The sequence below is a fragment of the Oncorhynchus clarkii genome, chromosome 3, assembly GCF_045791955.1.
Source record: "Oncorhynchus clarkii lewisi isolate Uvic-CL-2024 chromosome 3, UVic_Ocla_1.0, whole genome shotgun sequence".
Classification (NCBI taxonomy): Eukaryota; Metazoa; Chordata; class Actinopteri; order Salmoniformes; family Salmonidae; genus Oncorhynchus; species Oncorhynchus clarkii.
Window position 1 is genome coordinate 66,638,780 of NC_092149.1, and position 17,656 is coordinate 66,656,435.

Consider the following 17,656-nt stretch of genomic DNA (forward strand, 5'->3'; position numbering starts at 1 on the left):
AGGACAGTAGGTGACGTTGGGAAGTCCAGAACAACGTATCACGTTACATAGGAAGGAGCATAGTGAACTGGATAAAAATATAGCGGGACTGGGAGGAAAGGAGAGGAGGGGAGGAGTGGTTAATACTCAAGTGTTTGGAAGAGCCCCTCTGGACTCTGTCTCTGTCTCTCTTTCTCTCCTTTCTTTCTCTTTCTGCCGCTCCCCTCTCTCTCTCTCTCTCTCTCTCTCTCTCTCTCTCTCTCTCTCTCTCTCTCTCTCTCTCTCTCTCTCTCTCTCTCTCTCTCTCTCTCTCTCTCTTGCCATCTAAGCTAGCTCATGGTTTAACCCATGCACTTATTAACAGCTAAAGATGGAGTTATTGGAGACCTTAAACCAGACTCATTATCTGTCAGAGGAAATCCCAATGAAGGTGTGACTGTGTGCGTTTGTACATTTGATGTATTTTTTTAAAAGTGTGATTAATGGGTAATGGTAGTAATGAATGTTATTAACAGAGGTAACAGAACAGCAGTAAAGGGGACTGGTAGGGGAATGTGAGTGACTGATGTGACGTGGGGCTAAATGTCTTTTGGTCGCCCATTTTTGTATCAATCTCAACTCCCTCATACTGTGTGCACTTTGAAAAAGTTTTAAATACTGTAATTCATGTGTACAGTCGTGGCCAAAAGTTTGGAAAATTACACAAATATTAATTTCCACAAAGTTTGCTGCTTCACTGTCTTTAGATATTTTTGACAGATATTACTATGGAATACTGAAGTATAATTACAAGCATTTCATAAGTGTCAAAGTCTTTTATTTACAATTACATGAAGTTGATGCAAAGAGTCAATATTTCCAGTGGTTTTGTTTGTCCACCCGCCTCTTGAGGATTGACCACAAGTTCTCAATGGGATTAAGGTCTGGGGAGTTTCCTGGCCATGGACCCAAAATATCGACGTTTTGTTCGAGCCACTAAGTTATCACTTTTGCCTTATGGCAAGGTGCTCCATCATGCTGGAAAAGGCATTGTTTGTCACCAAACTGTTCCTGGATGGTTGGGAGAAGTTGCTCTACGAGGATGTGTTGGTACCATTCTTTATTCATGGCTGTGTTCTTAGGCAAAATTGTGAGTGAGCCCACTCCCTTGGCTGAGAAGCAACCCCATACATGAATGGTCTCAGGATGCTTTACTTTTGGCATGACACAGGACTGATGGTAGCACTCACCTTGTCTTCTCCGAAGAAGCTTTTTTCCGGATGCCCCAAACAATCAGAAAGGGGATTCATCAGAGAAAATGACTTTACCCCATTCCTCAGCAGTCTGTACTTTTTGCAGAATATCAGTCTGTCCCTGATGTTTTTCCTGGAGAGAAGTGGCTTCTTTGCTGCCCTTTTTGACACCAGGCCATCCTCCAAAAGTCTTTGCCTCACTGTGCTTGCAGATGGACTCACACCTGCCTGCTGCCATTCTAGAGCAAGTTCTGTACTGGTGGTGCCCCGATCCCGCAGCTGAATCAACTTTAGGAGACGGTCCTGGCGCTTGCTGGGCCTTCTTGGGCGCCCTGAAGCCTTCTTCACAACAATTGAACCGCTCTCCTTGAAGTTCTTGATGATCCGATAAATGGTTGATTTAGGTGCAATCTTACTGGCAGCAATATCCTTGCCTGTGAAGCCCTTTTTGTGCAAAGCAATGATGACGGCACGTGTTTCCTTGCAGGTAATGAAGCACAGGTTTATAGCTGCTATGTGTGCTCACTGAAAAAATAAGAGAGGGTGGAACATAGGAATCATTCAAGAGTCTCGCTCTATAGATACCATTCTTTATTTTACAAAGTTATGTATTCAATCATTCAGTCATAGAAACGTATAGCAGTCCTTTTTTGGTATCATAGCATTACAACTTAGTCAGAACACTTTTAGCAACAATTTAGCAAAAGATAAAATAGATATCTTTGTCTTAAAAAAAATAACTGTCAGAATTAGGAGATTACTGTAGTGCCCTGTCCCCCTTTAAGCTAAAGGCAGGTGTCTGAGCTGGAGGAGAGGCTCTTCGGGACATCTGCTGTGGCCACAAGCCAACTCTTTTACTGGGACAGACAGCACAGGACACTGTAACATTGTGCCAGAGCACAGGCAGACCCCCACAACAACCTACCCCAGAAAATCCATTAGCGAGGTCAAGCAAGAAGCTCCCCACTTCTCAAGGTTGTATGTAAACTGATCCTTTAATTTTCTCTTTCTCTTTACGGCTTGTAGAAAGATGTCCGAGATATCTTCACACCCATCCATTTTGAGGTTTCGTACACCCTCAAAGAACACACTGTCCATAACAGAGGATCCACTTTCCCTGCTCTGAAACCCATACTGCAGCAGAGAGGGGGGCACGGTAACCTGGTGGCCAATAAGGTGAGTCTCATAGGGCCAGTTTCCCAGACACAGATTAAGGCCTAGATTCAATCAGATCAAACGTTAACCGGCGATAGCGGACACCCACATAGCTGATGTTTTAGCGGTGTCTCTGGTGAAACTGAGTTGGAGCTGTCAAATCAGTGAGCAGATGCAGATCATTGCAACAAAGCCACACCCATTCCACTCACATTAGAAGTTCAGATTGAGAAAGTGAATGAATGAGAAATAATGACACTCAAATTGAAAATCATTAAACAAAATAAATATTGAGGATTTATATCAGCCTTATCGAGGTGTAGATTACGACTCACATTCCAGTGTTCGAATTTGTAAACAAGGCTGCATAAGATTTCTCTTAATTCAAATCCATGCAGCCAATGTAAAAACTATAATTTTGATGTCATGGATAGTCAGTCCTGGTATCCATAGCTCTGTCTATGAATTTGAGAGTGGTTACATTTCTCCGTCTCTCAGAGTTTCAACAAAACCGAGGCGGGGTGACCGTCTTGTTATTGTTTCAATGAAAGGATTCTAGCTTTAAGAATCATGCTCAATGGAGAATCTACATTGAAAGTGCTCTTTAGCCCAGGTACTAGGCTGTGTCCGGGAAACTAGCTCTACAGTTCTCCACTCATATTGATGCTTGGTATGGTAGAGGATTCCAGAGGTGGGACCAAGGCATTGTTTTACAAGTCACAAGTAAGACTCAAGTCTTAGCACTCAAGTCCCAAATCAAGTCTCAAGTCAAGACAGACAAGTCTCAAGTCAAGACAGGCATGTCTCAAGTCCTAAACTTTGAGTTTCGAGTTCTAAACAAGTCCTAATGTGCTCTTCACCAAATGTAATACCATTTCATATTTCTAACAAGAGTAATAGTTAGTATATTACATTTATGCAAATCATGAATGCCAAATAAACTTTATATTTCCAAGGAAATACGTGGGTAGCCATGAGAAAGACACCCCTCCCCAATAGTGATCAGCTATTGAGGATCGATATGGGGGCGCAGTCGGCGATGTAGGCTTGTACACAATCGCCCAACCTTAACACACACACACACACACACACACCACCTCCACACACTCTCTCTGTGTGGTTACAGTAGGCTAATGTATTTCAATGGTTTTCAGAACACCAGTAACATCAGTCAGGATTTAGGCTACCAACTGCCTAGCCAGTTGTAGCTCAATCTTGGGTGCAAGGATCACGTTCCCGCACTGACTGACTATGTGGAGGCTCATTGATTTAACGTTACATTAGCCTACATGATACACTAGTAAAGTTATAAATGATATAGCTGTCGGCTATATTGGCCTCGACTTACGGTTCTTTGTGCAGCTTCAAATGTCGAACAAAGTTGGAAGTTGTTACGCCTCTGTCTGTCATTTTCTTCCCGCATGTTCTGCAAGTTGCAATCCGTTTTTTGTAGTCTTCATATCCCAAAATAATAATTTTGGTTATCATCTTTCCAAGGGCTCCATCTGAATTCACCCCCCGACGTTCCTCTGCATAGCCACACGCAACTTTTTCTCAGCTGGTACAATTTAATTGGCTGCTGTCCGATTCAAACTTTAATCCGTTAAATGAAGAGTTGATGCGCTGCACACTTTTTTTAATAGCATCATTTTTTAGATTTGGGTTGGGGAGGGTATCAAGTCAGGTCAGGTTAAAAGGCCCAAGTTCAAGTTGTCACGAGTCATTGGTGTTAAAGTCAAAGTCGAGTTGCAAGTCATCATATTTGTGACTCGAGTCTGACTCCTCCAAGTCATGTGACTCGAGTCCACACCTCTGGAGGATTCATAACTGTACGGATGGCCCCATCATCTTACACTTTATTTGCACCTTTCCTATCCATAGACAGAGTTTGCTCGGTACTGTTCATTGGCCAACTGCTCAACCAATCTACAGGTCTCTGCTCAACTGGTGTTACCACAGTAAGTACAGTAGCATTTCATCATGTTCAATTACAAAATGTTTTCTTTTTCTCACAACCTTTTGTCTTGAAGCTTTGACTTTCTATTTCTCATCTCTGCTGTCGACAAAGCTGAGCTCTTGAAAGGTTCATTTTACAAATTAAATATACAGCATTTAAAACAAACAGTATTTCTGGAGGGAAAACAACCTTCATGGGACCAAGATCAAGTGTTGTCAGTAGAGCCTCCATTACACCAATATGGTCACACTTAAATGCTTAACCGCCAAGTTAATACATGATCTGATTATTCATGAGGTGTGTGTGTGTGTGTGTGTGTGTGTGTGTGTGTGTGTGTGTGTGTGTGTGTGTGTGTGTGTGTGTGTGTGTGTGTGTGTGTGTGTGTGTGTGTGTGGTGTGGGTGTGTGGGGGTGTGTGGGTGTGTGGGTGTGTGCAGGCTTGTGAGGCCCTCAGTGCTGGTGTCAAGGAAACCACCCCCTATACTGTAGGTCCTGGTCAAAAGTAATGCACTATGTAGTGTATATTGTGCCATTTGGGATGCAGCCCTAGTCTCAGTGCCAGCTCAGTTCAGTTCCCCTCCCTAAGGTGTAATTACTAATTCCCTAAAAGCCAGGAAACCAGCACGTCCCAGATGGCACCCTATTCCCTACAGTATGTAGTGCACTACTTTTGACCAGGACCCATAGAGCCATTTGGGACATGTTGTTTCTCTCTGTTGTTTCTATCTTGTTACTATTTCTGTCACTGTTTAGTCTGTTGGTCTCCTCTGAAACCATGAAGCTGACACTTTAAAAAAAGTTATATGACTCAAGTCTAATGAAGTATGAAATTATATGTTTTGTTGTATGACTAAAGTCAATTGAAGTAAGGCAATAATTGCCTACACGAGAGGGTATGATTAATTCTGGTTTTAGCACAGATGTTTGCTAGTCACAGGTATAAGGAAAGAGACTTTCAGTTTTATACTTATGCAATAAGGCCCGAGGAGGTGTGGTATATGACCAATATACAACGACTAGGGGCTGTTCATATGCACAGTGCCTGGAAACAGCCATTAGCCGTGGTATATTGGCTATATACCACAATCCTCCAAGGTGCCTTATTGCTATTATAAACTGGTTACCAATGTAATATACCACGGCGTTCAGCCAATCAGCATTCAGGGCTCAAACCACCCAGTTTATAATAAGACTTATTATTGCAGGAGACACAACAACATGCCGTACTTTGCACTTGGCAATGGGAAGACCATCATGTTGAACACAACCCTGGTGAACACGGGAGATGATGCATTCCTCCCCAGACTCCAGCTCCGATTCCCCAGTAACCTGCACTACATCAAAGTGCTTGACGCAGTAAGTGTTTGACTGATGTATGTTTTGATTACCCAAAGTTATTCAAATTCTCACATGATCACCAATGTAATTTAGATGTTGTTGTATGGACAGTTCAAGAAACACACACAACTCTGTGAGAAAGCAGAAGAATCTGTGCCCTCTTGGATTGCAATAAGTAACTCACACAATCCCATCATCTATCTGTTATTGTTTTCAGGAGGAGAAGTTTGTGAGCTGTGACATTTCAGAGGAGAACAAGACAATAGTAGGAGTGGATTGCAGTGTGGGAAACCTATACTTCAGCTCTGGGGCCAAGGTTGGCTTCACACTCAACCTGACTCCAACATTTCTCCAACCTTACTCTAACCTTACACCAAAGTTACTCCATTAAACTGGATCTGAGTGTTCTCACTACTTGTTGGAAACACCATCAGCTGAAGACTAATTTGAACTAATTACTCAGACCAATTTATTTAGTTAGGTGCCAATGTTCCTGCTGTGTCTTATTTTCCACAACTAATGCTGTTGTCTTGCTTGGTAACTAATGAGACTTTCCATCATTTCTGCAGGTCAATATCAGTTTTCTGTTGGATGTGAACCAGAGTAGTAGTGTTGGTGACGTTAGCATCTCCATAAACGCTAGTGGGTAAGTACAGACCCAACTTTGTTGAATGACAGTGTTATCGAGTACAATGTTTCGACCCAAAGGTCTTTGTCAGTATCTTTCTTTCATGATTTTTGTAAGTAACTGGATGTGCTTACAGTACTTCTGACCTAAGATCCGATCCCCTAACCTCCGAACACATTTTCTCTCCGAAATACATGAAATAATCAAATCACAGGAGGCCGGTGGCACCCATATTAGAGAGGACAGGCTCATAGAAATGTCTGAACTGAATTAAATAGAATGGTATCGAACTCATCAAATGTATGTTTTCCATGTGTTTGATACCATTCCATTTACTCCATTCAAGCCATTATAATGAGCTGTCCTCCCCTCAGCAACCTACTGTGAATCGAATGACATGTTTTTGAAACTGACGTCTTGCTACAACGTCGGTGACGTCTTGCTGCTGACCAGCCTTATTAAACCGAACATGCAAACGGAGAATCGTAAAACAGCCCAGTGAGACACAGTGAGATATGATGTAGTCTATGTGTTTGTTCGGTTGTTAGGGGAACAGGAAACACAAAGTCTCAGTTAGCTGAATCATTCAAATCAGAGGGTGCTGCAGGTTCCCTCTTTTGGGTTCTGTCCCATAGTTGTTTGATTGTGTGGTTAAGAAATTCTCCTTGCGGGCTGTGTTTTGTTTTTTGGGTAAATAATGGCTTTGGAATGTTTGGCCATTCCAGAACACTCTAGAACACTCCATGTTTGAACTTAACTGGAGTTTTGTTCAAAGACTATAAATGTGATGTTTCTGTCTTCCTTCATACATTGGGGTGGCAGGTATCCTAGTGGTTAGAGCATTGGGCCAGTAACCGAAAGATTGCTGGATCCAATTCCCGAGCTGACAAAGTAAAAATCTGTCATTCTGCCCCTGAACAACTGCGTTAGAGCTGTCAAATCCACAAGCAGCTCCCAGTATTATACCTAAAGCAGACATTGCCCTTGGCTGCACGGAGTTGCATTAAGAGAAATCCCATGCAGCCTTGAAGTTTGAATTCTGGAATGTGAGATATAATATACATCTCAATTAGGCTCGTCATTATTGCTATATAGCCTATACTTTCTCGGTCTGAACGCCAGTGGGGCGGGTGTGACTTCATGACAATGATCAATTAGGCAATTAGACATTCAACTACACTTACAAGGTATGTACAGTATAGTATCACCGATTTGATAGCTCCAACGCAGTTCCACCTCCGACATCGCCAAAACATCATCTATGGGGGTGATGGCGATCGCCGGTTAACGCTTGATCTGATTGAATCTAGGTGTCATGTAATGCTCCTCACTGTGAGCAATACTAGGAATTTGAAGTTCTGCAAAGTCTTATGTTTTAGAAATTCTTTGGTTTTGAGTCCTTTAACAGTATAATGGCATGAGCTATGTTATTAGGCCTGCATCACTATAAAATGTAATCAAAATAGTTTTTTTTATCTTACATTGTGTATTTTCCAGGGACAATTATGAAAACGAGGATCTTCTGCATGACAACTCTGCCACTCTGATGTTACCACTGAGATATGGAGTACATGTCAACATTCATGGGTAAGACACCGATTTACAGCAGTGGTAGGCAAAGCGGATGGTCTGGGGCCGGAACATAATTATAATCATTTGTACACACCAAACTGACCACAACTAAGCCAAAAAAGAGATTGAATTTGAAAATAACAATCGTTTAATTACTTCATTACATTGACACACGATCAAATATCTCTTTTTTTTGTGGGAATACTTAGGAACAGATTTCCTAAATTCAACTTTTTTTTGCTGAATTCCTGGTGATTTTGCAGTGTTTTTGACCCCAAAAATTTTAGCAAAAAAATGTGGGGTACCAAAACAAAGGCTGAACGCCTTTTGTCGACCCCTGATTTTACAGTAACAAAGACAGTTCCTTGCTCAGCATTGGCAGTATATATTTAAATACATCTTATTGCACTTCATAAGATAATCACTGCTCTCCCTTGCAGGTTTATGACTCCAACATCCTTTGTATTTGGTGACCAGGCACCTATTCCAGTTGATTGCTACACAGAGACATTCAACTACACTTACAAGGTATGCACAGTATAGTACACACTTATGAGAGACTGATAGACTCACTAGAACTTAGTTGGAGCTTTCAAATGAATTAATGAGTTTATACTGACCTGTGTACTTTCCTCCACTTGATAGGTTGTCAATATTGGTCCAAGCAAATCTCTCAACACGATAGTAGAGATTGATATTCCCAAGATCCTGTCACCATATCCATACAGATTACTCCACGTCACAGACTTCCATGTATGTTTGGGAATATTCATAACTTGTCACTTGTCTATTTTTAAACGTTCATCTAGATTATTGTTATATTATTAGATTTTTTTCTGTTATTAAACTTTTCTATTATTCTACTTAATATGTGCATGTTTGCATTGTGATATAGGCATACATGAATGAATGTTTAACTTGTTTTCTTTTCCATCTGTCAGACGTCTCTTGGAGAATGCTCCATTCGAAACGACTCCATTGCGGTGGAGGATGCCTGTGAGGTGCCACAGTCCTCTTTCATCAAGGAACTGGTCTTCTTCTTCTCCAAAACCAGCAAACGCAAAATGGTAGATATCACCCCCTACCTCCTCCTCCCTTCTGATATATAGTTATCTATACCACTCATTTTGTTGTGCCCTTTGTCCTTATTTCAGCATTAACATTTTATTGCTGATTGTTGTATGTTTGCATATTTCCTGCCGTGTTTTATTGTAAGAGCTTTTGGATGTGTTAGATTTCCAATGTATCCATTACACATGGCAAATAAAATATAAACTTGAACTTGAACCTTTCTCTTCATAGTTCTGTGCCTATGGTGATGACCTGTGCCTGACTCTGGAGTGTAGACTAGGAGATATGGACATTGGGAAAGAAGCCACCATTCACATGGAAGTGAAGCTGAATCCTACCGTTCTACAGCTCTCACCTGTAAACACTTAACTTATGTTACACGTGCCCTTGCACATCTCTTTACATGGCCAAAGTCTCAGTCTCATAAATGTACCGGTGTGTGTATAGTGTGTGTACGGGATGGTCTGTGCCCCTCCCCCTTTCTAGTCATTCTTTTTCTATTGTCTACTCAAATTGATTTCCTTCCTCTCTTCTTAGGGACGTCATGGAGTGATGCTGATGGAGAGTACTGGCATCATCACATCACCAAGGGAGGACCCTCAAACCATCATCCTACAGAAGATCCCTATCGCTCAGGTAAAAAGTTAATCTCATACAGCAGTCTAATGGAGAATACGCTTATTACGACTTACATACTATGTCCCTTTTCCACAATTGAGGTCACTCAAGTCCATGTCCTGGTAGAGTAAGGAGGTGTCAGGATAGCTCTGTAACCTCGAGTACCTCTGTTGAGTTTCAAACTGTATAAACACTGGTATCCATAGGACAGCGCCGGTAATGACAGCCCTATGTAAAAAACCTGGTATGCTGTTGCACGTCATATAAATATTATACGAGTTCTGTAATAGTGTTGTATTTCATTCCTTGTCTCAGGTTGTGTTGGAGGCCCACTTCAGCCAGAAGCCTCAGGCAGCAGTGGAGGTGTTTATCATTGTAGTGAGTCTAGTGGTGGGACTCCTGATCCTGGCCCTGCTCATCTTCGCCCTCTGGAAGGTCAGTACTGCTCCCTTATATCACACACAAGACAGGATGCAAACACACTACAAAGTGCAAACCAATCACAGTCTTCTTCTCCTGCTTCCTTTTCTTAAAATGCATAATTTGAAGTACTAGATGTATAGATGGTAGCTGTATATCAATGTATATACTGTAATCTGAACCTGAACCCTGTTCTCTTTCCTTCTCAGATTGGTTTCTTTAAAAGGCAGTTTAAGAAGGAGGATGAGATCAGGAGGGATAGCTGGGACTATGTACCAAAACATTTGACTAAGACTGAGAGTAGATCCTAAGATTGAGATCAAGACAGAGTGACTGTGTCCTAATACAGAATGGTTCTATACTACAACATGGACTAAGAGGTACATTTTGACTGAAATCATCCAAACCCAAGGGAAAGAACTGCTGGACCATTCAAATTGTGATGGCTCAGAATGACAAGGAAAGAAAAAATGTCATTTCCCTAAAACATGCAAGAGGAAAAGGCTGACGAAGTGTAAGTTTAAAATGTGTTGTCAGCGGGACAACTATATTACACTTTACCTCTGGGTCTGGTGCAGTGAGACTATAAAACATTGGAGTGTTTACATTGAATGTATGTTAGAACGTGTAATGTACATTATAACATGGACTATGTACATTAGAACACGGACTATGTACATTAGAACATGTCATGTACATTAGAACATGGACTATGTACATTAGAACATGTCATGTACATTAGAACATGGACTATGTACATTAGAACATGGACTAGGTACATTAGAACATGGACTAGGTACATTAGAACATGTCATGTACATTAGAACATGTCATGTACATTAGGACATGTCATGTACATTAGGACATGTCATGTACATTAGAACATGGACTATGTACATTAGAACATGGACTATGTACATTAGAACATGGACTATGTACATTAGAACATGGACTATGTACATTAGAACATGGACTATGTACATTAGAACATGTAATGTACATTAGAACATGGACTATGTACATTAGAACATGGACTATGTACATTAGGACATGTAATGTACATTAGAACATGGACTATGTACATTAGAACATGGACTATGTACATTAGAACATGGACTATGTACATTAGAACATGGACTATGTACATTAGAACATGGACTATGTACATTAGAACATGGACTATGTACATTAGAACATGTCATGTACATTAGAACATGGACTATGTACATTAGAACATGTCATGTACATTAGAACATGGACTATGTACATTAGAACATGGACTATGTACATTAGAACATGGACTATGTACATTAGAACATGGACTATGTACATTAGAACATGTCATGTACATTAGAACATGGACTATGTACATTAGAACATGTCATGTACATTAGAACATGGACTAGGTACATTAGAACATGTCATGTACATTAGAACATGGACTATGTACATTAGGACATGTCATGTACATTAGAACATGGACTATGTACATTAGAACATGGACTATGTACATTAGAACATGGACTATGTACATTATAACATGGGCTATGTACATTAGAACATGGACTATGTTCATTAGAACATGGACTATGTACATTATAACATGGACTATGTACATTAGAACATGTCATGTACATTAGAACATGGACTATGTACATTAGAACATGTCATGTACATTAGAACATGGACTATGTACATTAGAACATGGACTATGTACATTAGAACATGCCATGTACATTAGGACATGGACTATGTACATTAGAACATGTCATGTACATTAGAACATGTCATGTACATTAGAACATGGACTAGGTACATTAGAACATGGACTATGTACATTAGAACATTAGAACAACAGAACTTGATAAATAAGCACAAACCGAAACAAGAAGGTACTATCTGTACCTGTCCATTAATTGAGGACTGCTCATTTTCCATTGCAAAACATTTTGCCACGGTGTGCCCTAATGAACATGGCCCAAGTCTCACAGACCTGACTACTTGGATTCGGTCGAGGTACGAAACATTTATGAATGCACTGCTGAAGCTTTTCTTTATGCATAGGAACTTCATCTGTATACACTCAGTGGCCAGTTTATTAGGTACAACACCTTGTTCACGAAAATGGTTCACTCCTACAGACACGTGTCTTGCTATATACAGTGGGGCAAAAAAGTATTTAGTCAGCCACCAATTGTGCAAGTTCTCCCACTTAAAAAGATGAGAGAGGCCTGTAATTTTCATCATAGGTACACTTCAACTATGACAGACAAAATGATAAAATAAATCCAGAAGATCACATTGTAGGATTTTTTATGAATTTATTTGCAAATTATGGTGGAAAATAAGTATTTGGTCACCTACAAACAAGCAAGATTTCTGGCTCTCACAGACCTGTAACTTCTTCTTTAAGAGGCTCCTCTGTCCTCCACTCGTTACCTGTATTAATGGCACCTGTTTGAACTTGTTATCAGTATAAAAGACACCTGTCCACAACCTCAAACAGTCACACTCCAAACTCCACTATGGCCAAGACCAAAGAGCTGTCAAAGGACACCAGAAACCAAATTGTAGACCTGCACCAGGCTGGGAAGACTGAATCTACAATAGGTACGCAGCTTGGTTTGAAGAAATCAACTGTGGGAGCAATTATTAGGAAATGGAAGACATACAAGACCACTGATAATCTCCCTCGATCTGGGGCTCCACGCAAGATCTCACCCTGTGGGGTCAAAATGATCACAAGAACGGTGAGCAAAAATCCCAGAACCATACAGGGGGACCTAGTGAATGACCTGCAGAGAGCTGGGACCAAAGTAACAAAGCCTACCATCAGTAACACACTACGCCGCCAGGGACTCAAATCCTGCAGTGCCAGACGTGTCCCCCTGCTTAAGCCAGTACATGTCCAGGCCCGTCTGAAGTTTGCTAGAGAGCATTTGGATGATCCAGAAGAAGATTGGGAGAATGTCATATGGTCAGATGAAACCAAAATATAACTTTTTGGTAAAACCTCAACTCGTCGTGTTTGGAGGACAAAGAATGCTGAGTTGCATCCAAAGAACACCATACCTACTGTGAAGCATGGGGGTGGAAACATCATGCTTTGGGGCTGTCTTTCTGCAAAGAGACCAGGACAACTGATCCATGTAAAGGAAAGAATGAATGGGGCCATGTATCGTGAGATTTTGAGTGAAAACCTCCTTCCATCAGCAAGGGCATTGAAGATGAAACATGGCTGGGTCTTTCAGCATGCCAATGATCCCAAACACACCGCCCGGGCAACGAAGAAGTGGCTTCGTAAGAAGCATTTCAAGGTCCTGGAGTGGCCTAGCCAGTCTCCAGATCTCAACCCCATAGAAAATCTTTGGAGGGAGTTGAAAGTCCGTGTTGCCCAGCAACAGCCCCAAAACATCACTGCTCTAGAGGAGATCTGCATGGAGGAATGGGCCAAAATACCAGCAACAGTGTGTGAAAACCTTGTGAAGACTTACAGAAAACGTTTGACCTCTGTCATTGCCAACAAAGGGTATATAACAAAGTATTGAGATAAACTTTTGTTATTGACCAAATACTTATTTTCCACCATAATTTGCAAATAAATTAATTAAAAATCCTACAATGTGATTTTCTCGTATTTTTCTTATTTTGTCTGTCATAGTTGAAGTGTACTACCTATGATGAAAATTACAGGCCTCTCTCATCTTTTTAAGTGGGAGAACTTGCACAATTGGTGGCTGACTAAATACTTTTTTGCCCCACTGTAAAGTCGTCAGACCGGCATCAAGGCATTCAGTTACTCTTCGATTGAACATTAGAATGCGCAAAATGAGTGACCTAAGCGACTTTGAGCATGGCATGATCGTCGATGCCAGGCGCGCCAGTTCCAGTATCTCAGAAACGGCCGGCATCCTGGGCTTTTCACGCACAACAGTGTCTAGGATTTAATGAGAATGGTGAGACAAACAAAAAACATCCAGTCAGCAGCAGTCCTGTGGACAAAACAGCTCGTTGATGAGAGGTCGAAGGAGAATAGCAAGAATCGTGCAAGCTAAGAGGTGGGCCACAAACAAGCAAATAATGACGCAGTACAACAGCATCTCAGAACATTGTCACGGATGTGCTATTGCAGCAGACGACCGCACCGGGTTCACTCCTATCAGCTAAAAACAAGAACAAGTGGCTCCAGTGGGCACGCGGTCACCAACACTGGACAACTGATGAGTGGACAAACATTGCCTGGTCCGACGAATCCCGGTTCCTGTTACATCATGCTGATGGCAGAGTCAGGATTTGGCATAAGCAGCATGAATCCATTGCCTCCTCCTGCCTTGTGTCAACGGTACAGGCTGGTGGTGGTGGTGTAATGGTGATGGAAATGGAAATGTTTTCCTGGCACACTTTAGGTCCCTTGATACCAATTGAGCAACCTTTCCATGCCCCAAAGAATTCAGGTGTGTCTGGAGGCAAAGTGAGGTCCGACCCGGTACTAGATGGGTGTAACTAATAACCTGGCCGTTGAGTGTATATCGATATATACACATCTATATGTAAAATCTATATCATCAATAGATGTGTATATATATATAGAAGTGGATGGGACAGAAGTTTAAGCTTATTTATGTAGTATAGAACTGAAGACAACAGAAGGATGAGGAGGACAGTGTAGTGTCATCTGTGAAAAAAGGGGGCTGTTGTTGGGTGTCACTCAACTCACTGAATGACACATGAATGACACATTCCTCAAGGGGACAGCACCCTGTGTGTGTGTGTGTGTGTGTGTGTGTGTGTGTGTGTGTGTGTGTGTGTGTGTGTGTGTGTGTGTGTGTGTGTCTGTGTGTGTGTCTGTGTGTGTGTCTGTGTGTGTGTCTGTGTGTGTGTCTGTGTCTGTGTCTGTGTCTGTGTCTGTGTCTGTGTCTGTGTGTGTGTGTGTGTCTGTGACCCTCTAGAGCAGGTGTATTCAACTCTTACCCTACGAGGTCCAGAGCCTGCTGGTTATCTGTTCTACCTGATAATGAATTGCACCCGCCTGATGTCCCAGGTCTAAATCAGTCCCTGATTAGAGGGGAACAACAAAGTGTGTGTGTGTGTGTGAGCAACTCATACCAGTCAGGTCGTTCAAGATTGACGTCGAAATTGGACATTTATCTATGTCAAGAGGATGTCAAGAAATGCCTTTTTATAATTGTTTTACCCTATCCCAAACATTAACCCTTACCTAACCATTTGGAAGGAGTGCCTAAACTGAATGTTTGAACCCTATCCCAAACCTTAACCATTACCTTAACCATTCGGACCATAACTTCGAAATTTGACGTTTGGAGACATGGAACGATACAGAGCAGCTGGAGCAACAAAACACTTTGAAATGTGATGTTTGGAGCAACTTTGAAATGTGATTTTTGGAGCGACTTTGAAATGTGAATTTTGGAGCGACTTTGAAATTGATGTTGGAGTAACTTTGAAATTGGATGTTATGAGCAACTTCTACATTTGATGTTATGAGCAACTTCTAAATTTGACGTTTGCAGAACAGATGAACATCTGATTCTGCAGTGAGACTGTGAGAGCTCGTTGCTCGTACACCATGCCAGCAGAAGTTTTCAATGCAGTCAGGAAAAAAACTATGTAAAAGCTGGTTCTTCAGTGACTCAGAAATGCTCCTCAAGGCATAGCAGACATGCCAGGCCTTAAATGAAACACACGGAACACTGACCTTCCCATTTTTACATTTTCATCCCTTTGGATTCTCTGTTGGAATCTTTGGAATCAGTGGATTGTGTTCTTACTGTAGCTGTAAGGGATTGGAGCATTCAGGTTTAGGAGATGTGGTATGCCTTGATGATGATGATGATGATGATGATGATGATGATGATGTTTTGTTGTTGAAAGAGGATTAGTAACAGGTTTTTACTGCTTGTATTTTAAGGTTCAGGACAGTTCATTCAGGGAGTCAACCTTTCCTGACCAAGTTGTCAGTTATGACAAAAATAAAGGGGGCACATTCCAATTTGAATTTCAATCAAATAAAATTATAATTTTATTTGTAATAAATAAGTGTGTGGCGTGTAAAAATGAACTTTTCCTATTTAATGTGTCTGTCTGTCATTGGTTATTTGATGTCTAACATTCACAGTGTTGTACAGTAGTCATGCCTGTCGGTAACATTCAGTAGCAGTGCAACCTGAGGTTCTGCATAATAGATCAACTCTACATGGAGACCGTTTTAGGTTGTGTCTATAGACTCCTCTCTTGTAGACTGTTTTAACTGTAGACAGTCTGTAAACTGAATACTGTTTCTTCTAGAGTACAGTAGGAAATCCTGTTTGTTACATTCAGTGGTAGTGTAGGTTGATATGTGTAAAGACTCCTCCACCCTTTAGGCAGTTTTAAATGGTATCGATTCCACTCTACAGACAGTGTTAAATGCAGCTGCACTTGATGTGCGCCTCCTCTGCCTCCTCGATGTCCACTCCAAACAGGGTCAGGAGTTGAGGATGTACCCTGATGGTGAAACAAACAGGGTCGGGAGTTGGGGATCTATCCTGGTGGTGAAACAAACAGGGTCGGGAGTTGGGGATCTATCCTGGTGGTGAAACAAACAGGGTCGGGAGTTGGGGATCTATCCTGGTGGTGAAACAAACAGGGTCGGGAGTTGGGGATCTATCCTGGTGGTAAAACAAACAGGGTCAAGAGTTGAGGCTCTACCCTGCTGGTGAAACAAACAGGGTCGGGAGTTGGGGATCTATCCTGCTGGTGAAACAAATAAATCAGTTAAAGAGGTTTTAAATGTCCCATATCTAACAGACAAATTAACAGTACTGCTAAATACATGATCAAAAAGACGGTGAAATTATACTGACCATGACCTCTAAGAACTCTCTTTGTGGGGTGTAAATTAAACCCAGATTAATATGACCATTAGATTACAGGTAGGGCTATACATAGTGAGCAGCGTTAGGTCACTGCTTTGGTAACATGTTATTTGAGACAGGGGTTGTATCCAGGTTGAAGGTCTATCTGACAGGTGCTATGGGGCTTTAGACCAGCTGAAGGATAGAGTTGTACCTTATATATAGGCCAGTGTTCACACAGCGTCTCAGAGTAGGACTGCTGATCTAGGATCACTTTCAGGATCAGCACTTCTACTCTGAGAGGCTTTATGAATTCAACCCCTAGGGCTGGATTCCACCCGTATCACTGAAGTTCAGTACTGTAGCACAACTGAAATGTAAAGGTCATTTCTGATTGAGCCGACATATGCAGCGATTACCGTCAATACAGTCTCTGCGAACACGGGAACATTGCATTTAAATTTCAACCGTGCTACAGCTCTGAACTTCAGCAATACAGATTGAATCCAGCCACTAACATATGAGGTTTATCAGTGCAGGTGCTGTGGTGCTTTGGGCCAAGTCAAGAACAAGAGCTGAACCTGATGAGTAGCTCTGAGGGCACCTCCCGTAGGTCTCTGTTTATGTTCCAAGGCTAGGTCCCCTCTGAGGAGATTATGGGTGAGTTCTTAGATTCACACTCTATGTTGTCCTCGCAGACATCGTCAAACCAGCTCCTCTGAGAGCGGGGGCGAAGCCTCACAGCTCGCACCGTGTGTGTCTCCACGAAGGAGAAACTGAACTGGGAGGAAGAGGAGCAGGAGGAGGAGATTACTTTATTGTCTAGTTGTACA

At 41.7% G+C, this 17,656-nt stretch overlaps 1 protein-coding gene and 1 pseudogene across 1 annotated transcript in view; one reads left to right on the top strand and one right to left on the bottom strand.

Moving 5' to 3' along the window:
- LOC139401692 (integrin alpha-4-like) overlaps positions 1-10,506 on the top strand; it is a 31,804-nt gene extending 21,298 nt beyond the window's left edge. The window contains exons 16-28 of the mRNA XM_071145737.1: positions 2,238-2,387; positions 4,248-4,324; positions 5,528-5,678; positions 5,878-5,976; positions 6,230-6,306; positions 7,786-7,875; positions 8,301-8,388; positions 8,506-8,613; positions 8,802-8,927; positions 9,163-9,288; positions 9,469-9,567; positions 9,865-9,984; positions 10,179-10,506. Of these exons, the coding sequence (XP_071001838.1) occupies positions 2,238-2,387; positions 4,248-4,324; positions 5,528-5,678; positions 5,878-5,976; positions 6,230-6,306; positions 7,786-7,875; positions 8,301-8,388; positions 8,506-8,613; positions 8,802-8,927; positions 9,163-9,288; positions 9,469-9,567; positions 9,865-9,984; positions 10,179-10,280 (1,413 nt within the window). The 3' untranslated portion in view covers positions 10,281-10,506. The remainder of the gene's footprint in view (positions 1-2,237; positions 2,388-4,247; positions 4,325-5,527; positions 5,679-5,877; positions 5,977-6,229; positions 6,307-7,785; positions 7,876-8,300; positions 8,389-8,505; positions 8,614-8,801; positions 8,928-9,162; positions 9,289-9,468; positions 9,568-9,864; positions 9,985-10,178) is intronic.
- Positions 10,507-15,792: 5,286 nt separating this feature from the next.
- LOC139401708 (ceramide kinase-like protein) overlaps positions 15,793-17,656 on the bottom strand; it is a 112,728-nt pseudogene continuing 110,864 nt past the window's right edge.